The following is a 27,475-nucleotide window of genomic DNA, read 5'->3' as shown; positions in this document are numbered from 1 at the left end:
TGAGTATAAGCAAATATATCGGGGCGCGTATGCCCCAACTTCACCACTAATGACTGAATAGTAAATACACAACTGAATAGCAAATGATGTATTTTCTCATTCAGCGGTGCTTCGCATACAACACGTGACGCATGCATGCACATATCTACGGCATTTTGAAATAAATCTTCACTTACCTTCATATAAATAAAATATGTAATTATTTGTGATTACCGTTTATTTAGGAAAGATCTCCGACAATTGTGCTGTCTGTATCTCTTCTCTTCTCTACCCGCGGAAACAGTTTGAAGTGGTATTATCCCGCGGACTTGGCAACACTCTCCGCAATGGCCCGTTCTGCTCTTCTTCGGCTTCTTTTTCTTCTTCTTCTTCCTTGTTGTTACGATAGTCGCCATTCAACGATAAGGTGTATTACCGCCACCTACTATATTGGAGTGAGAGCCACAGAGAGAGTTTTTTTGTGTGTGTAACTTTAAAACAAACAAAATAACATAAATTTCCAAATAAATCCAAACTTGTTCAGCAACAACCAAGAAACAACAAAAAACGAAACCATTAAGCAAACTAAAACAAACTAAACTAGAAAGAAAAGGACATTGAGTACAAAAGCAGCATCAAAAAGGGGGGCTTTTAAATTACATTATACAAATCCAACAGAAAGTCAACTTAAGGGATTTCTTGAAATGGTTCTAATCATTCTATAGTAAATATTAACAGAATGTTGCAGTTGGAATCTCTCACAAAACTCTGTGTAGCAACAAATTTCTTTATCATCCAAAAAAAAGGCAACAGTCCAGAACCCTTTTCAATTCCATTCCTCAAAAAAGACACTTTCTACCAAACTTTATTATTCTGAAATGCAATGTTATGAGCTCGAAAGGTTTTTCTTGAACAATAAGTTCAATCGATTGTAGATTCTTACCACTTAATTCAAGTTATTGCTGATCTGCACAAGCCAAGTCGAGCAGGTCCTACTGGTCCTAACCTGGAGACTCCACAGTCTCCTCCCTGATGGCAGCAGACTGAAGAAGCTGTGGGTAGAATCACCTGCAATGCAAAGGTCTTTGCGGGTGAGACGAGTTTTATAAATTTCCTGGAGGGATGGGAAAGAGACACCAATGATCTTCTCAGCTGCTATCACTATGTGTTGGAGGGTCTTTTGGCAGGACGCATTGCAGGCACTGTACCACACAGTGATACAGCTGGTCAGGATGCTCTCGATGCACATGGTGCACATGATGGGGGCTTGTAAGCTCCTCTCTGTGTGGTGTAAACAAAGTCCAGGGTGTTGTTTCCATTTGTTGAAAAGTCAATATGTTGGTGGATTTTAAGTCAGCATGATTAAAATCCCCAGCCAAAATGAGAAAAGCATTTGGGTGGGCTGTCTGCTGCTTACTAATGTTGTGGTACAGATCATTTAGTGCCAGTGATGGAGTAGGCCTGCGAAGCAGACCGTTGTGAAGCAGCTCTTAATGAAGTTTAATTCTAAAATTGTGGTTCTGCCGACTTCCAGTAAAAACGTGCAACTGTATGCACGTTTTGGAGCAAGAAGACGCAGCGGATACAAAAAAAACTGTGAGTTACAATACATAAAACACAAAGGGCGTATTGCAGGGCATATGATTATTGAAGGGCATATGATTATTAAAGGAGATAGTTCCTAGTTGAGGCAACTGATGGACTGGGAGCAATCTGAAGAAACAGAGAGTCTTCGACACATGGCTGCACTATTAATTTCTCCTTGAGGTAGAGCTTATTGGGAGATGGGCTAAAGCAGGACGGTCACCCATAAGACTGACAGGCTGTGATCTAGATGGTGCACGGTAAAGTCCCTACCCCACCTCCCAGACCTTTCTGTGACTCCAGTTCACATGCACAGAGTGTAGGTAAATTCTGTGCTCTTGAGATTGAAGAGGTTGAAGAACCTCATTAAGTGTCTGGCAAGTGTATGATTACTTTGATCATCAAATATAGCATAGATGTTCTGTGATTTGTCTGGCTCTCCCTTGGGGAGAACTTTGATGAGAACTGTTAGTATATCCCAGACCTCTGTGCATTTAGATTTAATGGAAGAGTTTGCACTTTCCTTCTCCCTACAATGCTCTGCATTGGGTAATTTTAACATTCGTGAAGGTGGTCAAGGTTGTGACATTTTTGTTGCTGCCACACTCTGTGCACTGTATGCCAACGTCTTTGGCCACATGGTTGTTTCAACAACAACAACAACAACAACAACAACAACAACAACAACAACAACATTATGCTCTTTCAAAAATGCTTATCATTCCTCCGTAATCTTAGCTCTGAAGGCTCTGCAACATTTGAGGGGATGAGGGGTTTTTTTGTGAATGGGACATTGTCTGTTGATATCTGGTTTACTATTCAGTGAATCTGTAGAGCTGATTGTGCAAACAAACTCTGTTTCATGAGTGGAGAGGAAAACATTTAGCCAAACTTACTGTTCAGCCTACTTCAGTGTGTCAGTAGCAGAAGAGAGTAGATATTTATTTGCCTTTACATATGCAGGCGAACAGTATACTTACACTGGAATTCCTCAACGATATAAACAATTCACCTCACATATTCAATCAAAAGGGATAGTGACCCCTATAGGACATATACCTGTACCAGAATGCCCCTTTAGGCATCTTATAATGGACTTTGTGGATATCAATTAATCAATCAATCAATCAATCATTTTTATTTATATAGCACTTTAAACAACACAGGTTGTATCAAAGCACTGAACAGTATAAAATAGAAGAATACAATGATAGGGATGTAATAATGATGAGATTGAACAATTTGTTATTAAATACAGAGACGAACTTATCAGTTTGACGATAATCGCTAGAAGTTAAGTGTCCCTAACAAAGCAAGCCAGAGGCGACAGCGGCAAGGAACCAAAACCCCATCCATACAGAATATGGAGAAAAGAAAAAAAAACAGACTCAGTTGGGGCCAGTTCTCCTCTTACTGGACGCCCAGCACTTATCTTCCAGTTCAATTTTAAACGCAGCTGTGTCAGATAGTGTAAATGATTTGGAGTGTGTGTGTGTGTGTGTGTGTAGCTGGTGTTCACGGTGCGTATCTAGGTGTCCTGGTCTCTGCTGAACATAATCTCTGGGTGCTGATCCATCATCTAGTCTGGATACAAACTGTGAAACAGATTAAGAAAGAAATTAGACTAATATTACCGTAGATGCGATTTCTTTTTATGATGTAAAAAGTACATTGTGTTTTATGAATAGTGTTCCCAGTTCCAGCTGATCTAGTTAATGCAGCTTATTTGAATGATAAAAGTGTGTTGGTGTGTTATGTGTAGGCTAGGTTAAAAAGATGTGTCTTTAATCTAGATTTAAACTGGCAGAGTGTGTCTGCTTACTGAACAGAGTTAGGGAGATTGTTCCAGAGTTTAGGTGCTAGATAGGAAAAGGATCTGGCACCCGCAGTCAATTTTCATATTCTAGGTATTATCAAATGGCCAGAGTTTTGAGAACACACCGGGCGTGCAGGATTATAATGTGATAAGAGCTCACTCAAGTATTGAGGAGCTAAACCAATCGGGGCTTTATAAGTAATTAATAAGATTTTAAAGATGTTTGATAGGGAGCCAGTGCAGTGTTAACTGAATCGGGCTAATATGATCATACTTCCTAGTTCTAGTAAGGACTCTAGCTGCTGCGTTTTGGACTTTGGACTAAGTTTGTTTATCAATCATGCAGAACAACCACCCAATAAAACATTACAATAATCTAACCTCTTTTTTTCTAATTACAATTAACATGTAGGGAAGGCAGGGCACACAGAGCACGAGACAAAAACAATAATAACAGAGTCCAGAGACGTGACATATGGCCCCCCTCCCGGAAGGTGTGTCCTCGCACCAAAAAAAACCCAAAACAAATGGGAGCTTGGGAGGAGGTTCCGGTGGAGGACGGCCCCCAGGAGGGGGCAGGCAGACAGGAGTCCAGGGAGGCGCAGACGGAGGGAGGAGCCAGGGAGGAGACAGGAGGAGTCCGGAGCAGGAGGAGATCCAGAGCCCAGCCATGGTGGTCCACGGTGGAGCCGACGGAGGGAGGAGCAGCCATCGACTCCATGGGGCCAACCGACGGCGGCGGAGCCAGTGGTGGAGGAGACTGAGGCGGAGGAGAGCTGAAGAGCCAGGGTGATGCCAAGGCGCTGGAGGTCCAAGGCGACGCCGCAGGCTTCGGCGACTGAAGCGGAGACGGGGGACGGGAAGGACGCGGCGGAGCCAGAGCGACGGAGGACTGAGGTGAAGCCGGAGGGAAGGAGGAGCCTGACTGAGCCAATGGGATGGACGGATGAGGCGAAGCCGGAGGAGAGGAATCCCGAGGCGATGGATGGTCGACGACAGACCAAGGCGGAGCCAGAGAGACGATGGAGCCTGGTGCAGCTGGTGGACTGACGGACCACGGTGAAGAGGAGGGAGCTAGGAGCCCAGGGGGAGCCGATGGGTCTACGAGCCGAGATGGAGTCCAGCAGGAGGATGAGGAAGTTGGGGTCGTCATAAGAGGGATCCATAACAAAAAAAAAACAAAAGGGAAATACTGTTTTTAGGTCCGATCGTACTATCACGTTTCCCGCTGGTTTGACGCGAGAGAGAAAAGGAGCACTCGAGAAGCGAAATAAACTTAAATAATAATAAATACAAGGCAGGTAGGACCAAAAAAACCATGAAGGGACATCGAAGGGACATTGCGATCGGACAACGTGAACTCAAAACACACAGGACTAAATACACGAGGAAATTGATTAAATTAACACGACACGGCTGAAGACAATAATACAATTAACATGTAGGGAAGGCAGGGCACACAGAGCATGTGGCATGAGACAAAAACAATAATAACAGAGTCCAGAGCAAAACAGATATAATGATTGTTCCAAATAATGCATTTATAATGAGAGAAGTTGTGTTTATAGACTAATTATAGCTATTCCAGAAAGCAGGTTATGTGACACACTCGGGTATGTTTAAGATTAAGTAAGCAGATGACCTCAACTTTCAGTTCCAAAAAAACAGAGGTAGCTTTCAGGGTATGCAAGTAGCCATAGCAACTTGCTCTCTGAAGATAAGCTGCTCCGGAGTAGTTATGTTTCAGGTTTAGCTTACTTGAGAGCTATCAGCGCATGCGTGCGTGCTCTACTGACGAGACTGCAGTGGCTGTGACAGGTTGCACATTATTTTATATATCATTGCAATAGAATTCTTATATGGTTATTATATGTATTATAATGCATATTTATATACATTGATTGCCATATATAATATTGTCATGGATCTGCATTTTTTATCATTTTAAAATAAAAATACATATCTTATATGACTTATTATATAATTAGCATCAAACAAACAAACAACTGAATTCTTATTTCACAGTTTTTAAGATTAAATGGGGAAAAAAAAATTACATAACCACAAGTTAGGTGGCAATATGCACCAAGTATATAAATGACCTATGAACAGAAAAGAAAGATAGAAACATAGCATCAGTTTCCATAGAGACTCATCAATTTGTTGCTCTGTTGAGAATGTCTTGGGTGTTAACCAGGAACATACTCTGTGTTGAATTAATTTATTCCCGGACACATTTTTGGAACCAGCATTCTTCAACTAATTAAGGGTTCAGAGTTTAGCAGACGGTAAGTTAACCTTGCTTTCTGGAACACCACCCAGGCATGCAAAGATTGTTTGTCAAAGTTAGACTTAATGGGGAAAATCACATGCAAGTACAAAATGAAGACCACCACATTTTTTAAAAATAACATTGGTTATTGAGAAACAAGGAAAATGTTTCTTAAAAATACAATGCTTGATTCGAGGCAGATGGGGTAATATGCTCCTACATGGGGTGTTTCTACACCTGTAGATCGACGGCTTTGTTCCAAAACAGAGATTAAAATTATTACAATGTTGCTTTATATTCTTGGTGTAGTTTGCTTTCACATGGCTATGTTTCTAAACTGACCAAATTAGTTATTACAAGTCACATGCAAATTATTTTCTCATTTGTCAAAATTCCACGGTTTATTTTTCGGGTTTCCATTTAGCTGACACTCATCAGTATGCAACAAAAACAGCTTTGAGGGTCTTAGTTTTGTTTTTTTATAGCTGTCATTATATTAATTTAGCTTTTTGGGCAGGAATCCAGGATTAATTGTCAATACATTTTTAAAATGTTATGAAAAATAGCAATAGATTGGTCCGGTAGATCAGATAGCTTGCTTACTGTAACCAAACCGAGGTTGTTTTCCATCGAGCCCAGACCACCTTGTTCAGGCGATATCGGACCGATTTTGTGTTCACATATGCCCAAACGAACCAATCTAAGGGGGAAATGTGCCAGGTTCCAAAACAATGAGTTGTGGCAAATGAGGTGGGCGTAGATTCACACAGAGCCTTGGTGTGCAGGATTGTAACATCTTTTAAATATTCACTGATCACTATGCTGAATGACGTCAAATCAGACCACTGGGTGGCTTACATATCATGACCCATATTGATCAAATTACAGTATCAAACTATAGGAGTGGCAAGTCTTGGGAATTCTATAGTCTTTGCCCGCAAGTATTAAACAAGTATGCTGTTTTGAAAACAGCCTATGTCAGATACACCCAATCAGGTCTCAACTATAGACTCCATGTCCTTCCACTACAGAAAGTGAAGCTAAAACGTTGCCAGTATGGCGGCTGACATCTTGCGAAAATGACGTCATTTGGAGGCTGAGTCTTTGCATTGAGGTGGAGCCGAGAAATAAAAGTCCCACCCAAACTCCCGCATACTTTTTACAAAAACGAACAGTTGAACGTACATCACAACTAGCTAAAATGGCGGAAACTATCGTTGAAAAACCTATACTGCGGCCAGTCACCTGGGGGCGATCGTTACGCGACGGCGTCACTTTTCCAGTCTCTTGCGGCCCGCTGCCTCATTTATAAAATTCTGCATAGATTTCATGCTAAAAGTGTACACACGCTCATAGGCTGCACAAAATTTTTTGTTATAACCCGTGAAAGTGCACTGGGACGGCAGTCAAACTCGTGGTTTAAAGTCGTGACATACGAGCTAAAAACCTGCTTGGAAGGCAGCATAAGGCCCCTGATAAGTTGAAACGTGTATACAAAAAGTATGTATACGAGTTTGACTGCCGTTCCAGTCCTCTTTTTGCACCTTCCAAAGTTCTCAATGCACTATATTCCACAAAATGTGTCTACGCATCGTTTTATTTATTAATATTATTTTTTTAATTAAATAAGTAAGCGAACAAATCAATCAAATCTGAATTCACTATTAATACTTGCGCAGTGTATTTTGTCAGGTTTTTTCCCATAGTTCTTCATTCCGGAAGTAGAGCGAGGTTGACAGGCCCACATGTTTACTTCCTTTAACGTCTCTTTCCTTTCAGAACTTTCTAGAGCTTAAGAGAGAAAGTACGAAGAGTGGACACATGGCAACCAGCGGGTGGGTAATTTAAGACCGTTTTAATAAAGTGCATTCATATCTATCTAGCTCATTCATATTTTATTGCAGGAGTTTCTCTGACGGTTTCATAGACACGGATCCACAGAGAGCTCTTGAGGTAAGTGTTCTGTTATTTCCCACCTAGCAACTTCGCCTGACTTGTTTAGAACCTAAACGAGATCTCTAGCAGCCCCAGGGGTCCGTCTAAACGGAAACATATTTAAAACTGAAAACGACAACCTTGCGTTTCTTGTGTACAGACACATTTTGTAAAAAGGTGAAATCATCAACCGAAGATTCGACCCTAGTCAGACACGACTAATGTTACGTCACATAACAACAACAACAACACGACACGAAAAACAATGAACGACTGTATTTCATTAACTAAGTAGCGTAAAACTAGTTGTACGTTCGCCGTTTTTGTTGTGTTTTGTGCTTTGTGTACAGTATGCAGTGCGCATGCTCTTGCTCTTCTCCGTTACTGCGTACCGATTCGCATACTCCGTCATAAATAGTATGCGAAAATAGAAATAGTATAGCCTGCTTTCTGGCTTTCCATAGACAGCAATGTAACTGAAATGTTTCCAGACCCAGAAACATAACAAGTGCATCAGCAAAACAGTCCGTGTGACATCAGTGGCTGTACTTCACTTTTGTGAAGCTACAAGAATCTCTCTTTTTTTTTTTGTGCAAAGAAAATAAAAAATGACTTTCCATCAATTCTACCAAATCATATTGCACCGTTATGGAGAATATTAGGATATATGCAGTGTTTTTAAGGGTCTAAGGGTTTCAAAATAAATGTGTGTCAGTGTTTGTGTATATAATTCTCACAAGTAGTAATATATATCTCTGTCTTATCACAGGAGCTAAATGCAGCGTTGGTAGAGAAAGCTGATAATGCTGAATGGCTTTGCCAGCGAGCTTATGCCTATATACTATTGAAAGAGTATACAAGTAAGCACTCATTTATTTTCATGCTACAGAAGGATAATTATCTTTAAAATGTTGTCATATTTTATGAAAACGTGTGTTGTAAATACAGTTTGAAATTTAATATGCAAAATAACAGTGAGATATGTAAAATGGCAATGTATTTCTGTTTTATTAATAACATTTCCTCATACATGTGTGCAACATTTTAGAAAAAACTCAATTATATAATTTAAACCTGCCATTTTCTACACTTAGATTTATTTTACACTACATAATTTAATGCTTTATAAGTTGCAAAATGAAAATGTTTTAAAATTGTTTAGATGTGTTTAACAAATAATCAAGCAAAACACCTTTTTGTTTTGTAGAAGCTATTGAAGATGCTAAAAAGGCCAACCAGCTGCATCCAGGTCTGGCACTTGCCTTTTTAAGAATAGGGTAAGTTCACAGTACACTGATTCCTTACGTAAACACAGACCTGTATATTTATATATTCCAGCACTATCAAAAAGCCATTGAAATGCTATGCATTCTGGGTAAACATACTGACGTAAAAGTGAGACTATTGCAGTCAGATGTGGAACAAATGAACAGCACACATTAGGTCACTTTAGTGTTGAACATGAATACAGAGAATGTTTAAAAAAAAAGTGAAATTGCAATCAACCACCCCTTTAATAAAAGTCAATAAACAGATTGTGTCTGCTTAGAAATGTTATGACCCAACAAATATCAACAGAACATCAAGTGTTGGATCATGCCTCTATTTGCCAGATAATTAAGATCCAGCCCTGGACATCAGATCCTGTCAGAAAACATCAGTTGTCTTTGCTTATAGTCAACTAAAACCACCAAAACTCTATTAACAACTTATATCAGAAATTTAGTTTTAAAAGTATTTAAAGCGAGAATGTAGTTGTTTAAAACTGTAAACTGTGGTTTATTTGTAAAATATGCTCTTGTGAGACACTCATGCTCATGTATTCCAACGAGAGGAACAGCTGGGCTGGTCTGAGCTGGTCTTTCTGACACTTGCCACTGGCTCTGATGTCTCTGTAGTGGTTAAACACGATATAGAATTCACTTTGGGTAAATATACCGGGTTATTTTAGGTCTTATTCTATTGATCTATTAATACTGTTTGATTTAATATTTCATGTGCTGGGGTTATAAACAAAAAAACATAAATCCATAGCAGAATTAGAATGTGCACCTGAACTATGTTTCCATCAAAACTGTTTGTAGGGAGCTGCACAAAGCCAATATACATGGCTGGGCTGCTATAGCCAGACCTAATGTCAGTTTCAATCGTGCCAGCCGGGGTCTTCATAGTCACCAGATTTCAATATTATTGAGCTTATTGAACACTCTTTGGGGTGTTTTGGAGGAGTGAGTCAAGAAATGTTTTCCTCCAACAGCATCAATGTAGTGATTTGGCTACTGTTGTACAAAAGCAATGGCTCAAAATCCTTCTGGCCACTTTGCAGGACTTGAATCTGTTGTTTTCAAGGCAAACTAATGCTGTTTTGGTCACAAAAGGTGGCCCTACACCATGCTAAAAATGTTTGTGGTCTAAAACTAGGTGTTTAATTTTTGCATTGTCCAACCCCTGTACGTTCTCTGAACTACACTACTATGACTATTAATTTTTACATTTAAAACAAATCGTGTCAGTGGTGTTTGAAATAATATTTAATGTCATTGTAAATACAGTGACACAAATTGCAATAGCTGCGGCGAGCTGATGTTATTCAGTACGCTACTGTTCTATTTTCTGAATTACTGGACTTGTGTCCTCCTTTCGAACTTGAAGTCTGAATTACCAAGGATACACATCCAAAATTTGCATATAGTATCAAAAAACGTGCGCTGACCTACGTCACCAGACTGTTACTAAATCTTCTCTGTACTTTAGACTATGATGGAAATGTAGACAGTTCCAGGTAATTGCGATGGAAAAATTACTTAAAGGAACACTCCATCTTTTTTTTTGGAAATAGGCTCAAAACTCTGGATCTGGTGATAGCACTTTTAGCATAGCTTACATAGATTGAATGCATTTTAGAATCCAAATAGTTTTGATATTTTTCTTATTTAAAACTTTATTCGTCTGTAGTTATATATTAACTTTTCCAGCCTGATATGATTAGGAACTATACTCCCATTCCCACATAATAATCAAGGGAATTTGCTGCTGTACCATGACCACAGCAGGTGTGTGATATCACTCTTCCTGCAGCTAAATAAAAGTTAAAGAGAAGTAACAAAGGACAGATTTTTGATTTGTATTTTTACAAAATGCCCCAACTTCTGGAATTGGTCAGTAGAGATAATTTCAGTCAAAGCAGTTATTGGCTGAATAAAAAAATAAAACCACGGCAAACTGTTATTTTTGTTTGCTTTATACAGAGCCTATTGCTGTGACAGGTGTATTGTTTTAGAAATAAGTCATATCTTTTAAGGAAATTATGTTTACTGCATTTTAGTTTGCATTAAGAGAGAACTAACAGTCCAAATGTGTTTTGTATTTTGTATTTAGAATTGCGGAGTATCACCTTCATAACTTCGTTAATGCTCATCAGGCCCTCACAGCTGGAAAAGAGCTTGATTGTGAGTGTCACCGAGTTAATGTATGTGCTTAAAAGTGTGCAGTTCAAAGGCGACATGACATTATATGATTTAGATTTACTCTGTTGGGGTCAATGGTAGGGGTGCTCTGATTGGCTATAGATCATGATCAGCTGGTGATCGCTTTGGTATGTTTGAGAATGATTGTCTTTATAAAGACTGATCTCAAGCTGATGATGTGTCTGCCGTGAGAGGTTTGGTATGAGTAGGCAAGTATGCCATTTCAAACACGGCTTTAGTTTGATGCATAATAGACCACAGAATAGATGGGTTAGCCATACGGCTCGAGAGACTCTGACTTTCCATTACAGTACAGTTTAAGTGATAAAACGGACTGCGGGGAACGCTCTAAAAATACTAGTAATTATCATTATAATAAAAACTGATTTTAAATACAAAAAAAGCAGTAGAGCTGACTGTTTCTGTCAATGGTAAGTTGAAATTTAGGATGTAACTGAGAGCTGTTTCTATGTTTTTCTTCTTGTTTGAGCAACTTTATATAAATCTAGAAGTAACTGCAAAATTAAAAAGAATTGAATAATGTGTTATCATATTTATTGCATTTAGACATGTCTGTGAAAGACTATTATGTTATATGTGAAAGATTCATAATGAAGAAAATGGATTTAAAAAATAATGAATGCGTGTACACTGGTGTGACACTGCCTCACGTACAGCTCACAAAATCAGGTTTGTGTGTGTATAATATTGTGCAACAATTGCATGATTGAAATGGCAAAAAACATTTAGGACATTTAGGTGAGAGAAATGTTAATAAACAGTGTATTTTTGAGAAATGTGTATTTAAAAAAAAAAAAAAAAAAAGAAGCCCTCTCCACAATAGTCACCCAAGGGAGAAGTTCCCCCCATTTTCAAAAACTGAAATTCAGTCTGTGAGTTAATGTGTAAAATGCCTGATTAGATTATCACTAAATGTAATGCGATCTGGGAAAGTGTGACAGATGTCCTGCTGCGAGGTTTTTTCTTTTTATAAAATTATTATTCTATGACATCTTGTTGATCATCTCTGAAATTCTCTGAAATTATGTATAAAATTCACTTGTTTAGTGCAGGAAAATATCGATTTATTGCAGCGAGCAGAAAAGACTGTAAAGGAATAGATCATCCAAAAATGAAAATTACTGAATATTTAACTCACCCCCAAGCCATCCTAGGTCTTTCTTTTTTAGATGAGCACAGTCAGAATCAATAGTGTATTCTGGCTCTTCCAAGCTTGGTAATGCTTAAGAATAGCAGTCATTATGTGGAAAAAAATGAATATATCCATTGTGAAACTAACATCTACACCTTTGGGGGGTTATCACATGTCCTTCAAAGCAGATCAGTGGGTTTTTGTAACAAAAATATTTCTAGTTTTCAAACTATAACATAAATAGCTGATTCATTTTTTTACTATGCAAAGTCTTCTTCAATACATCCCAAAGTTTGTCAGTAGGTTTAAGGTCTGGACTCTGTGGTGACCAATCCATGTGTAAAAATTATGTCTCCCAGAACACTCGTTTAAAATTTGAGCCAGATAAATTCTTGCATTATCATATTGGAATATGCCCATGCCATCAGGGAAGAAAAGATTCCTTTGATGAAATATCATTCAGGCAGTCAGGAGACCTCATTCTTTGGCCACATAACAGAACAGAACATAGACCTGACCGACTGCAGCAACCTCAGATCATAGACTTATTTGCTTGGTTAAATCCAGGTGGTGACTTTTTTTTTTTGGGGTGGATGGCAGTGTGTCATTAAATGAAAAAGAAGCAGAGACAAGCAGGAAACCCACTGGTCAGATCTTCAGCTCATTGGTCTTTCGCATATCTGACTGGAAATTGACTAAAATCATCTAGTGTTATGTCGCCTTAGAATCATACACACATCTACATGGGGATGAATTTTAATTTACAGATCCGTCATTTCATGTGCTTCATTAATATTGCATGTAAAGTATTGCATTTTAATATGTATTTGTTTTATAAAGGCTCTATTGAAGGTTTTCAAACATGGATTCAGCACTGTGAGAATAAAATGGCAAGTATGTGTACATTTACGAAGCACTTCATTTTATCTGTTGACACATTTCGGTTGACTATTAAAGGAATGGTTCACTCAAAAATAAAATTTCTGTCATCACTCACTCACCCTACAGTAGTTCCAAACCTGGATAAATGTCTTGTTTTGCCAAACACATGGAAGATATTTTAAAGACCGTTTGCAACCAGGCTGTTTTGTCACCATTGACTTTTACAGCAGGAAATAAATTCCAATGGAAGTTAATGGTGACCAAAAACAGCCTGGTTGCAAACTGTCTGACTTAATTCTAAAACAATGCAACATCCTGGTAAGAAATTCCTAGAGGTTTGGAACTACTTGAGGGTGAGTAAATGATGACAGAGTTTTAATTTTTGAGTGAACCATTCCTTTAAAAAAGCTGCAAAAATGCTTTTCTTCATGTTTTTTTGTCATTTTTAGCCAAAATATCTACAAATTCTTACATCAACAAGGATTTTCTTGTTTTTATAGATCAGTCAAAATTAGGTTATTGCGTAGAACAGGCAGAATAATGTTCTAAACGGGTATAAATAGTATTAAGTAATCAAGGATAATTCTATCATTTAGAAGAATTTAAAAAGGATGGGGGGTGTAAACGTTTAACCCTTAACTGTGTATATTGGACCGGGAATAGTCCAGCTTGTTTCTATAGCATTCATACAGCAGCTATATTGAGTATTGCATTTTTCCCCATTCCAATATCATACATCCGATGTCTTCTTTCTGAAGTCAAGTGTACTTCTGTGTGCATGTTTTGCTTGAACTAATACCATATTTTCTTTCATTTTAATTTCCAGCACACATTCCAAACCAAACCACAGATTCGGTAAGCATGTTTTTCTGACTTTTCCTGTTTTGTTTTTTGTTTTTGTTTTTTTTTGACTGAATTTAAATTTTCGGTGCTGTTTTTCCATTATATTTCATTAAATAGAGTAACATGAGAGGAGAAAAGTCTGTTTGTGGTGAAAAATGGTTCTCTCTTTCTTGTCTTTTTCTTCTTGTTTTCTACTGGAATGCACGAAAATGGCTTTTTAAAGCAAAAGCAAACTACAACCCCGTTTTACAAGTAAGTGTGGTTATGATGCTTATTATTTTTTTTCAAACCCACTTACTCTTCCATATATTTTTTTGTTGCACATTATGATCCAGTACAAGAAGTAGAGAAACAAATCATGTCACGCTTACATAACCTACTCTACTTCAGACATGACTGGTACCAGACAGAGTCTCAAGTTGTAGTGACCATCATGGTAAAAAATGCCAAGAAGGAGGACGTAACAGTCACATTTGGGGAGACGGAGGTAATGTTTCTTCTTGTCTTTTTTGTTACAAATGCATTCATATTGTTTTTATTACACACAAAGATTACATTTCAAGTACTTTATATTGCAAAAAGGGCTACAAATAAAAATGTTTTCTATGAATAGAATATTTAAACTTTGACTAATTCTAAAAACCAGTTGGCCGGTTGCTCTAGAACTAATAGAGACACATGTGGCTTTTACACATTCCAAGTCAGCATTCCAGATTAATAAAACGAGTGAGGATAAAAATACATCAGTTATTCATAAATTATTTAATAAATCCTATTCCCATCATTTAGTAAAAAATTCAAATGGCACTTTATATGAAGAGGATTTGAAAGGATAGTTCACTCCGAAATGAAACTTACCTGTTAAATTGCAGTCTCGTTAACATTTTTGAGATTTTTAGCATGGCCTTGGTCATTTTTAATATTCAAGTCAATAGCTGCCGTCATTTTGAGAGTCAGAAAAAAGCATATCAGGCAACACCAAAATTAGTACCTAATTAGTAGGTCGTAAGGAAAAACAACCAACTTTTTTTTTCTTTCTCCTAAGATTCACAGATTTATCACAATTCCTTTTTTTATGTTGGTTTTACTGTTTAAGTTGCCTGAGCAGTACAACCAAACTAATTTCTCTTGAAAACAAACCAACAAAGCCTTTCAAAGTACAAAGTAGAATGGCGGATATTAAGGGCAGAATGGTAAGAGCACACATTTTACCATTGTGTTATTTAACACTCAGAATTTGAACTTAAGCGCTGCAAGCCATGCATACAGTGTCAGACATAACAGGTTTTCTGGTAGGCAAATAAATACTAAAAATATTAGCTTATTACCATTACTGTGGCAACCTTTCACACATTTTTATATTTAGGTATATTACAAAAAGTTAAAAAAATTTAACACCATTTTTACATGGATGTCTATGGAGGCCGGTCATTCAGGCTTTTCAGTGGTGATACGCTTCAGGTGTGTGCACCGGAAAAGTGCATCAGAACAGCACATATGAAATGTTTAACCAGCATGACTTTTTAAAGCAAATAATGTACTTTTGTCTCATTGTTAATAAATGCAGTGTCCTGTAAGTGTAACTCTACTGCATGATGTGGATGTATGTCGTACATAGTATATATCGAGACGAGTCATAATTGCAGCTGATAGAATTTGCGCTAGATTAGGCCTGCTCCTGTCTTAATTTAAACTCTCTCCTGGAAAGTGTCTAAAATGAAAGTCCCCTAAAGGTGCCATAGAATGCAAAACTGTATTTACCTTGGTATAGTTAAACAATAAGACTTCTGTACATGAAAATGACATACGTTACAAATGTTTCCTCCTCCTTGTGTAAATGTTGTAAATAAAAAAGACTGAAAAAATGAGAATCAGGTGAATCTGAACATAACACAGACTGAAAGTGAAACTAAATCGTGATCATGCATATTAATAGCTGCTTCCTGATGCCTGATGCCTATATATATATATATATATAGTCCCGTTTTTTTTCCTATTAAACATTTTCAAATACTATATCAATCCATTCTATGGAACCTTTAACTTCTTGTTTTTAAACTGGTGTAAACTCATTTGTAATCGTCAGGAAAATAGTACTCTTTGATTGTCATGTAATGTACAGTGTGTGTGCGATTTAGCAAGAGACGTCAAATCACATTGTTAAAACTAACATTTTTATATTATTGAAGACAGTATATAACGCACAAGTCGCCCAAGTCTGGACCCCTGGTGCCAGTTTTACCACTAAAAATCAAAATTAGAATAGCACTTTATTTTAATTATATATATATATATATATATATATATATATATATATATATATATATATATATATATATATATATATATATATATATATATAATTTTTTTTTTTTTTTTTATGGGAAAAAAACACATCCTCGACTCTGTCAATTGCATATTTATTCTCTAACTGCTAGCTTCTCTTTGAAAACTAAAACTAGTTCTCTTTTTATTGAAGTTCATTTGAAGTATATCGGAGCGTTTACAGTACAGTGACCAGAGTCATACAGAGGTTTTTCTTTCACAGTGCAACAAGTTGATTTGCAAGGCTATCGTCACAGAGTAAGGGGCCATTTTGAAGCTGGCTCACAGAAAGTTTGAAAACCGTTGGCTGTTCAAGAGCATGACTTACTGCTATCACATCCTGCGGTCTGATAAGACTTAGATAAACTTGTTTGGCTCAGATGGTGTCCCGCATGTGTGGTGATGCCCTGGTGAAGATTATTAAGAAAATTGTGTTTTTGGCTACAGCCTAGCGTCATGCTGCTGGTGTTGGGGAGCTGAGGTACACTAATGAAAACATAGATTCTAACATGTACTGTCACTTTCTGAGGAAGAAAATGTTGCCCTCCCTTTAGAAACTGCCAAATGTTGCTAGAGTTTTGATATGAATTTGAAAGGTTGTCAGGGTTGTAAAAGCTGTGACCCAGATAGAAATGTTGTTTAGGAGGTAAATTGAACCAAGACCAGCTGAAATAGGTTGTCTAACTCCACCGAAGCAGTAGTCACTCTAGGTTGATGTATAGTTTTGCCTGCCAACATTAGAAACTTATGGTTCTTTTCTCTCTTCTGAGTTTTAGGTGACAGCTGTGGTAAAGCTTCCATCTGGAGAAGATTACTGCCTAATGGTCCCACTTCTGCATCCTATTGTCCCACATCAGAGCACACACAGGATCCTTTCAACAAAGGTCTGTTTTAAAAGATTTACTTTTCTGTAGTGTTGAGTATCAGCATAATGTTTTCTTCTTTATTTTAAAACTAACATTATTTCACTAATAGTGGTCTATATCAAGTTACTAATGAAAAAACATCTTGAACATCCCAAGCCTCAGATGCTAATTTCAAAGGGCATGCAATTTTAGAACTAGTAATCGAGATTTAAGTTGCTGCTATTTATAGTTTTGAATCATTTATTTTCCTAAGTGCTGTAGTCAGACGCCCAGCACATCTACAAATCAAAGAAATGTAAAAAAATAAATAAATAGCTGCCACACAAATCTAATATAAACAGTTTCTTTCCCAGCTGTTTACCTTCATAGACAGACTTTTTTGTAACTTTTGTTTTTAACGTAAAATTATGTGAATTGTTTTGGAACCTGGCATGTTTCCCCCTTAGCTTGGTTCATGTGAACACTGCAGTCCAGTGTGAAAACAGCCGGTCTGAGATCACTTAAACGAGGTGGTCTCGGCTTGATTGAAACTTCGGAGCAGTTTGGTTGTAGTGAGAAAGCAATCTGAACCAATGAACCAAGCTATATCACAATGTACAATGGGTTATTATGTAAGTTCCATGAAAAGCATTAGCTTTATTATTTTGCCAAAACCTCTAAATTAACCTGTAATATGTGTGTGGGTGAGCACGTTTTCACCATTCAAAATCAATCACTTTTTTTGTTTTTGTTATATTTATATAGCACTGCTGTTACGACCCATTTTAAAGAGTGAGGTGCAAATAAGACGTTTTAACGGGATTCCAGCCACAGTCTACAGATGAACTAACGAACATAAGAATTTTAAGTTATTTATTGGGTTAACAAGTAAAATTAATATATAGAAGGAGCATTGATTTCAGAGAGGCCCAAGGCCAAAATAATAAACCAAAAGAGCTTAATAAAATAAAATATATAAATTACCTAAGGATAAGGAAAAGAAAATACAAATCAACTTCCCTAACTCCCTAGGCAAAAACACATCGCCACAATTATATAAAAAATAAAGGGCAGATCTCTCTTACGCTCCAGAGTGGCTACTTAAACATTACACTTCTTTTAAAGACGTCCCCATCAGGATTCGCCCAATCATGTCCTCCCTCGAAGAACAGCCAATCCCTGCACACATACATTCAAAATACACGAGAGCCCCAATGCCGGGTACCGTAACAACTGCTAACAATACAGATTGTATCAAAGCACTGCACAGTATCAAATAGAATAGAGTGATAGTAATGTGTATAAAGACCAGATTAAACACTTCATTTTTTTTTATTATATGTGGAGACCATGTTCTGAAACCAACAATAATCATTAGAAATGAAGTGTCCCCAATTAAGCAATCCAGAGGCAAAAGCAGCAGGCAACCAAAACCCCATCTGTGACAGAATGGAGAGAACCTTGGGAGAAACCAGGCTCATTTCTGGGCCAGTTCTCCTTTGACCGGATGACCAGCACTTTCCAGTTCAATTTTAAACAGAGCTTTGTCAGATTGTGTAAAAGACTAAAAGAGGTTAATGAAAGGGCTGAACTGTTACTTAACAAACACTCTTAATAGATACTAAATATGCTCACACATAGACACATAATGTTGTGGATATAGATATTTTAAATTACTTGCAGGTAGTAAAATGCTTGCTGGAAGTGTAATTTTCAGGTTTAACTGATATGTCTGTAAATATGAAGTGATAAACTTTAAATAAATGTGATTTTAAATGTAATGATGATATTTAAATCTAAAATCTTAATGTCAATAACTAATAATAAGACCTGAGGTATGAACTAAAAAGAGCTTTTGAAGTCATAGAATGAGCCAATGCCTGACCCTTTGCTGCTATCTAGTGGTTGTATTTTCACTTTTAGGTAATGCAGCGTAAACGTTCTGTCATTAACCTTCATAGCTATCGCAGTGTCAATTTCTTTCTATTATCTGCCAAACTTAGCATGATTGTTTAGAATCCTACAATATAGATTTGTGATTATTGAGTTTTATTTTAATATTTTATAGACTTAGGTGCCACCAATCGTCCGATCTTTATGAAACTTTGCATGCTTGTTAAGAGTCACCTGACACATTTTGTAAAGCTTAGAATTTTCATTTAGACTTAATAGGCTGTTGGGTATATTTAATTTGTTTCATTTATGTAGTGCTTTTCTACTCAAGGAGCTTTACAGTGTGTAGTGGGTATCTCTTCATCCACCACCTGGATGATGCAATGGCAGCCATAATGTGCCAGAACGCCCACCACACACCAGCTTTGTAGTGGAGAGGAGAGATGAAGCCAATGAGCCGTTAGGGGTAGATTACAGTCCTATCTATGACTTTGGCCAGGATGCCAGGGTTACATCCCTAATTAAAATTTTCTTGACAACATTGAGTCAGGACCTCGGTTTTATCCAAACAACAGTGCTTTTTACAGCAGTATAGTGTCCCCATCGCTGTACTGTGGTGTTAGGACCCATAAAGACCTCTCTAACTCTTCCTACCTAGTTTTTCCATTCATGTACTGACCAAGCTCAATCCTGCTTTGCTTCAGTGGGCAACCAGACTCCTCAAAGCCTTTTTCTCAACTGTCTGAATCTCTCCAAAACCTAATTCTATCTCCCAGGCTTATTTAACTCTGGCTTCATCTATTACTGCATGTTTTAATGGAATACTGTATAAATATAATACAGCTTATCAAGTCACATTTTTGGAAAAACTGGTATTCTGCTGCTAAAGTTAACTGCCCAGTAATAATATTTGAACTGTGGCAGGCCAATCCTTCCCTAGTATTGCTTAAATGGTTCTTAGATATTCACACATTCCTATAATCTCACAAAAATGGTACAATGATCATATTTATCTCCAGGTAAAACAAGGAAGTGAATGAAAAATATTTAAAGTACTTGGAGTACTACTGTTGTCACATAGTTGGACTCTTTTGTGTGTTGTTTTCATGTCTGTCCAGTTAGAAAGCATGAATTGATTGTGAATCGGTTTCAACTGCTTTGGTGCAAATGAAAGTGACATGTGAACCAGAGAGGCCACAGCAAAGCTATGCCCAAAAAGTGATTTGCAGGTCATGACTCTTTGTCTTTCCTTACTGATTTGTCTCTAGTTTTATTTTCTTAGGGCCCTTCTCACTACTCACTGATACTGCAACCCAATTAAGTCAAGTCACCTTTATTAATATAGCGCCTTATTCAATACAGATTGTGTCAAAGCAGCTATACAGTGTTAAACAGGAAAACTGTGTATCAAAAATGCAGAAGCACAATACCAGTCTAGGGCAGCCAGGAAGAAGAATGTGGAGGGTGTGTAGATTTGTAATAGCAAGTGGAAGTGGGCTGCAGAACCTGTGGCAGTTCTGAATGAAAGCATCAATATTTGGAAATGTGAGCTGCAGTCAATGGTTGGTGCAAGGAGCATTTCCCAAGGAGAGGTGTAACATGGGCTCTTTTGGTCTCATTGAAGACCAGTCACTCCACTGCATTCTGAATCATTTGTAGAGGTTTGATTGTACATGATGGAAGTCCAGCCTAGAAATGACAAAGGCTTGAACAAAAAGATACTGCTGTTAGGTACCAGGATGAAATTGTCAGACCTTACACTGGTGCAGTGGACCTTCCTCCTGGTACATGACAACGCCTGACCTCATGGCCAGCAGGGCCAGAGTTTATATGCTGTCATTGCAAGGCATTGACTGATACATGTTCCCCAGACCTAAATCCAATTAAGAACCTCTGGGACATGTCTCTGTAACATGCTATATAAAAATATAGCAGACATGTCACATGACATATGAACAAAGCTTTCTATTGCAAAGTTATAAAAAAATGGCAGAACGTCAATCGAATATAAAATGAAATCCTACTGTTCCTAGTGTAAACAAATTAAACAAGGCTGAGAAAATAAATATGAGAATATTTAAATTTAAATAATGTAGGGGCTAATGTGATAGAGAGAGATAAGTTGTTCCAAAGCTTTGAAACCTGATCTTAGAAAGCCCTGTCACCTTTGGTTGATAATCAAGACTTTGAAACGGTAAAAACTTTATTTAGTAACATTTTATCTGTCATAAGTCTCATCTATGCTCTAGAATGACATAGGGGAATTATGATCACCATACAAGGCAGAAATATTTATAAGCGATGCAAAAGAATATGCGCTAGCCATTAAAGTTACCATAGCAAACATGGTACGACCGCTTGGAAAAAAAATCAAGATTTTTCATAGGTCTCGTCTACACTCTGTGAATATCATAAAAATTCTAGCTAATATTAATGGTTTTGTTCAGGAGCTCTCTTTGCTACTCAGGACATATTTTTGATAAGGAAAAAAAACATTCTTTCAGAATTCATTAAATAACAGAAAAACATGAATATGTCCTCTTTCTTTTGTAAAATAACATTTCATAGGCTACCATTTCTATAATTTATCAATCCTGATAAATTAATTAATTTATGATCAATGAATAGGCTATTGTAAAACATTGATGCTTTTGGATTTAAATCTTTAACAAAATGCAATTGCCTTTAACAGTTTGTTTGTTTTTCTCTTCTCTGGAGATCCTGTTTTGGCAGCAGGAAAATGTGTTTGTCAATCTCTGCCAAATCAATCCTAACCGATCCTTTTGACCAATTTTGGTTTTGGATTGGAGGGTGTAACTCACCTGTGTATTCTCACTGATCATAAAAATTTGCTAAACATCTGAACCCCAGACAAACGAGGTGGGCATTGTTTTCACAATAATTGATTTACTGGAAAATACAGGAAGGGCACCAAGAGCACCAAAGCTAATGTCCTCTTGACAAACTGAAGAAACGGTCTAATCTACTACCAATCACAATATTATTCCAGAAATGATCCCCGTTGGCACAAGTACAGTGGAATATCATAACTGAGATTGAGTAGCTGAATCTCCAATACCATCTCCTGAATGCCCTACCATTCTCACATATGTGCCTGAAACCCACTGACAATAACTTTTATACAGTTACCAGTTCAGATCTTCCCAGAATTGCTGCCTCTGAAAATCTGCTCAGGAACTGAGTCTGGTAGCCCACTTTGCTGACTGACAACCAGATTTATTCAGAACTTTATTGCATGCAACCCTTCCAAATTTCCCAGATTTCCAAGCCAGCCTGTTAAACCCACTACCTACACCACAAGAACCTTGGTCTCATATTGCCAACGGTTTCATGACCGATTTGCCCAAATCTCAAGGTAACACCACTGTACTCACAATCATAGGCCAATTCTCTTAAGCCTGTCATCTATTTCCTTTGCCCAAACTCCCCATGCCCTTCAAAACCGCTGAATTGCTCCGAAACCATGCATTTCATTTCTACGGCTTACCCAAGGACATTGTGTCAGATGGAGGGCCACTTAAAGGTTATGGTCCGCTGCCTGCAATCACCTAAATGTTAACAATAGTCTCCAATCTGGTTACTATCCTCAAACAAAAGCTCTATACCTTGTATGTTGGTCCCTTTAAAATTTCTAGATGGGTATATCTCCAGTATCATATCACCTCAAACTGGCCTATAATTATCGTTTTCCTCTAGTGTTCCATGTGTCACTTGTAAAAGGAGAGAAGGAGGACGGAGCCAGCATGCAGAACCCCAGCTGCCTATCCTGTTTGACAGCTAGTAGGGCGTATTGAGTGCACATGCTTCTAGACTCCAGAGTTTAGGGCAGTACCCTCCATTTGGTCAATTGGGAGTGGTTTGGTCTGGAGGAGCGATCTTGGGTTCACACTAAACATATCCTTGATTCCACACTCATCAGACCTTCATTCTTTTGGGAAGGCTTCAAAATGTTTTTTTTTTTTTTTTTTGAACCAGATGTTGCCTTTTTACATCAATGAAGAATTTCTTTACTTCTGTGTTGACCTGATCTTTACTGTGTATTAGAGTTTAATGACTTAAATATTCATCTGTACCTTACGTTAAACTATGAAGCCGCTTCACAACCTGTGAAATATAGTACACACCAATTTTTTTTATGTTTTGTGCTTTCATGGAGCTTAACAATAAAACTGAATAGTTTATGCACAATATTAGATTTGGATCTGTCTTGTCTTGCCAATCAGGTAGAAGTAAAGTATCAGACCCAATACAGATTCAGATTCCAGATGATGAATCCCTGTGTGCGTGTGTATTCTTATATAATATAAATATATATTTGATATAAAGCAATGTTCATAAATCAGTTGAAAATTTAAACCTGTATAGCTTTTTAACTTTATACATTTTGATTATTTACTTCAGAAAGTATCTAGCATGGGTCTTCTTTAAAATGAGACCAAATGTAAGTCTTTTTTTGGTTTTTTGACATGGACATATTTGTCCACTATGTGCCTGTGTCAAAACTCCAAATGTGTCGCAGCACTCAGTTTATCATAATTTCTGGGTTGTTTTCATGGCTATATTTCTGTCTATGCCATACTGGTTTAAAGTTAAAGACTTAAAGATTTTATTTTATTTTTATTTTATTTTTATTTTTTTCTTCAGACATTTAGTCAAATTACTTGTGTGCTTTGAATCATTGTGTCGTATTACCCAGCCTCTCTAATGTACACCTTGGGCTTTATTTTATTTATTTATTTATTTTCTTTATTTTTAAGATATTATCTGTTTCTGTTTAACACCCATGCTAATTGAGAGGTACTTGGTCTCTGATAATTTTTTTTCTATTCCTCTTATTTCACCGTTTTTTTTTTTCCAGATAGAGATTAAGATGAAGAAGACTGCAGCTATACAGTGGGAGAAACTGCAGGGAGAATGCACACTTTCTAATGTGAAGCATCTTCCTCCGAGTCAGTATTAAAAAACAAACATTATTTGTACATTTATAAGTGATTAGTTAATAAAAACCTAATCATTTACTACACATTCATAAGCAGTTAACAAGTCACATGCTAACAATTTATGTATGTTTTGTTGATTTAAGTCTTTTACAAGTGATTAGTTAACGATGAACTTATTTACAAAACATGATCTTCCTTTCAAATGATTAATAAGTGAGATTTTTGTGATTGTAGATTAAGTTATAAATAATTCATAAGTCATTAAATGATGATTAAGTAATCATTTAAAACATGTCTATATGTTCATTAATGATTTAAGTAATATTTTTTAAGTTCACTTAAATAGCATCAGGGAATATTCTTAGTAAAAGATTAATACACTGTACAAAAATATATATTAAATAATAACTTATCAACCAAGGATATGTTTGATTATTTCATGATATGCAATTTTTTTAAGATAACGTATGACAGATTTGTCATACTAGCATATTACTTAATCATTTGTGAACATGGTCATGTTTTATAAATGATTAGTTGATCATTTAATCACTTATTTTATACTAATCACTTAACCAATATTAACATATCACTTATATCATATTTGAACACACAGTTATGTTTTGTATATGATTATTTAATTAATTATTCACTTATAAATGCCTTACAACTGGACGTTGTTATAAATGTATTTTTATGCTAAAGTGAGCTAAACCAGTTTATTTTACCTCTTGCTATCTACTTGATCTGTTAGACAATTACCCATCGTCCTCCCATTACACACGGAACTGGGACAAGGTGGTAGGTGAAATAAAGGAGGAGGAAAAGAATGAAAAGCTGGAGGGAGACGCTGCACTCAACAAGCTGTTTCAGCAAATCTACTCGGATGGTTCTGATGAAGTCAAGCGAGCAATGAACAAGTCCTTTGTAAGTACTTCATGATTGTTTGAAGATGTGAAAAAATAGCTCTTTTGATGTTATGTCAAATGTCCACATTTCACAAATGGTATTAATTTGTGGGAGATTTAGAATAGTTAACCAGAAAGAAAAACAAGATCAAATTAAGTTGTTTTTTTTAATTCATTAAAGTTGTGTATTTTCAATACTCTCCCATAGATGGAATCAGGAGGCACGGTCCTCAGCACCAACTGGATGGATGTCGGTAAACGGAAAGTAGACATGAACCCTCCTGATGATGTAGAGTGGAAAAAATATTAAAAGCAGTAAAGGATATCTCGCACCAATTGTTCTAATGTCTTTATGCTCTCCTTCATTTAGTCCCTGCTGCTTTTTCAATTGACACTTTTTTCTTTTTTTTGTAAGTCCCACAATAGTTCTAGATTGTCCTGGACTAAAATGAGACTATAATGCAGTTTCAAATGTAAAGTTCTTTGTCTAAAATTAGTTTTAGTCTGGAAACAAACTAGCTCATATTTTAAACAATCACAAATGTATAAAACATTACACATTAAAACAACTAAGCGTTCAGTATCTTTACTAAAAATCCTCTTTGGCCACACTGAATACGTCTTCACCTGTGAAACATTTGTGCTTCAGTTAATGGTGATCACCGTTTTAATGTACTTCATGCTTTCCTAAATATGATTTCTTTATGTTGTAAATAAAATTTTCTTGTTTTCTGATTGAATGCTTTTCAATTTTGTCCATCAAATGTACTTCTAAATAAAAAAAGAAAATTAACTTCTATTTGAACAAGGACATTTTGGTAACGCTTTACCAAAGGCAAATCTTCTGTTAGTTAATATATTAATTTCTGAATGGGTGCTGTCACGCATTTCATCCATCTCTTACAGACAGATATAAAACAACAGTTTTTGTACATCAGTTTCACAACTTTTTAAACTAGGCACTACAGATTCCTATGCCTTTTTGTGTCTTTTCTGGCACAAAAAGGCATGTTAATTCACCAGCTGTAAAATAAGAAAATATCTATTGACCTCATGTTCAATTATTACTGTTTTGTTTCATCATAAATTAAGTGGTTTTAATAGTAAACTTCAATCTAATGTTCATAAAAGCATAGCATAAAACAATGTACAACAGAATAAGAGGAAAGCAGCATTAGAAAAAGCTGTATTCTTCAACAGAAAGCTATATTAATGTGAATTATTTTAAGTAACGATAGGGGGTTGTCGGTCCTGTGGACATCCTAAAACTAGCTTCATACCTAATTCATACCTAAGTTCATACATAATTAACCCATGTACACTGCAAATTTACCCTTGCTCTAAATAGCATGAAACTCACGCTGCTCACATTTACTTCTTACATTCATCCACACACACACACACACACACACACACACAGAGGAATGGTAACTGATTGTATATTTTGAGAAAATTAATTTTAAAATAAAAACTTGGTCATTAGTCCCTCCCATGTAATTCCAGATCCGTAAAAGCTCGTCCTAGGAACACAATTTAAGATATTTTAGATGAAAACCGATGTGAACACCCAGGTACCGAAAACTGTCCACTCTCTCCACTGGGGTCCCGTCGATCATGATGGGATGGTAAGAGCGCACCTGCTTCGTGCTGAAGTCCACTATTAACTCCTTTGTTTTGCTGACGTTCAGGAGCAGATTGTTCTCCTGACACCATCTCTCCAGGTTGTTGATCTCCTGAAGGTAGGCCATCTCATCGTTGTTGGAGATCAGGCCCACCACGACAGTGTCGTCAGCAAATTTAATGATGGTGGTGGAGTTTGTAGTGGCCACACAGTCATATGTGTACAGCGAGTACAGCAGGGGGCTCAGAACTCAACCCTGAGGGGCTCCAGTGCTGAGGGTGAGGGAGGATGAGGTGTGTTTTCCCATCCGTATGGCTTGTGGTCTGTCGGTCAGGAAGTTAGTGATCCAGTGACGCAGGGATGGGCTGAGTCCCAGGACCTCCAACTTCGAGGTTATGGTTACTATGGTGTTGAACGCTGAACTATAGTCCACAAACAGCATTTTCACATAGTTCCCTCTTCTAAAGTCCAGGTGGCTCGTGGTTGTGTGGAGGAGGTGTGTGATGGCATCCTCCGTAGACCGGTTCTGGCGGTAGGCAAACTAGTGGGTCGAGTGTGACCAGTAGTGATGCGGTGATGAAGTCTCTGACGAGTCTCTCAAAGCACTTCATCACTACCGACATCAGAGCTACAGGGCGGTAATCATCCAGGCAAGATGGTTGAGGTTTCTTCGGCACAGGAACAATGATGGACTGTTTGAAACACGAGGGGACTGTAGACTGTTTCAGGGAGAGATTAAATATCTCAGTGAACACCGGTGCTAGCTGGTCAGCACAGGCTCTCAGAACCCGACCTGTGATGGAGTCAGGTCCTGCTGCCTTCCTGGAGTTCACTCTCCTGAATGCCCTCCTAACGCCATGCTCCGAAATGGTGAACGTGATTTCCTCTCCGGCTCTCTCGGCATGCATGCTGTTCATCATACCGCTAGCGTAATTAGCGTGATTAGCTGCAGCCTCGAAACGAGCATAAAAGTTATTTAGCTCATCTGCCA

At 37.3% G+C, this 27,475-nt stretch overlaps 2 protein-coding genes across 3 annotated transcripts in view; one reads left to right on the top strand and one right to left on the bottom strand.

The window, feature by feature from the left end:
• Positions 1 to 366, bottom strand: part of psip1a (PC4 and SFRS1 interacting protein 1a) — a 33,551-nt gene extending 33,185 nt beyond the window's left edge. The window contains exon 1 of one of the 2 annotated variants that reach the window (XM_043244347.1): positions 214 to 366. The gene's annotated coding sequence lies outside the window, so the exon portion shown is untranslated. The remainder of the gene's footprint in view (positions 1 to 213) is intronic. The other variant, XM_043244337.1, reaches the window with a different exon arrangement.
• A 6,987-nt stretch (positions 367 to 7,353) lies between these two features.
• On the top strand, positions 7,354 to 25,598 carry sugt1 (SGT1 homolog, MIS12 kinetochore complex assembly cochaperone). The gene is made up of 13 exons (XM_043242847.1): positions 7,354 to 7,486; positions 7,556 to 7,604; positions 8,356 to 8,446; positions 8,794 to 8,863; positions 10,965 to 11,035; positions 13,047 to 13,100; positions 13,915 to 13,943; positions 14,155 to 14,183; positions 14,322 to 14,418; positions 17,033 to 17,140; positions 23,874 to 23,964; positions 24,710 to 24,882; positions 25,072 to 25,598. The coding sequence occupies exons 1-13, from the start codon at positions 7,473 to 7,475 to the stop codon at positions 25,171 to 25,173; spliced, it is 978 nt and encodes a 325-aa protein (XP_043098782.1). The 5' UTR covers positions 7,354 to 7,472; the 3' UTR covers positions 25,174 to 25,598.
• The last annotated feature ends 1,877 nt before the right edge of the window (positions 25,599 to 27,475 follow it).

The sequence above is a fragment of the Puntigrus tetrazona genome, chromosome 1, assembly GCF_018831695.1.
Source record: "Puntigrus tetrazona isolate hp1 chromosome 1, ASM1883169v1, whole genome shotgun sequence".
Lineage (NCBI taxonomy): Eukaryota > Metazoa > Chordata > Actinopteri > Cypriniformes > Cyprinidae > Puntigrus > Puntigrus tetrazona.
Note: the sequence above shows the minus strand (reverse complement) of the source record. Positions and strands in the feature narration are given on the sequence as shown.

Coding starts and splice junctions, on each gene's coding strand:
- sugt1 (XM_043242847.1), top strand. Junction 23,965..24,709: donor TGTGAAGCATCTTCCTCCGA/GTCAGTATTAAA, acceptor TTGATCTGTTAG/ACAATTACCCATCGTCCTCC. Junction 24,883..25,071: donor GAGCAATGAACAAGTCCTTT/GTAAGTACTTCA, acceptor ACTCTCCCATAG/ATGGAATCAGGAGGCACGGT.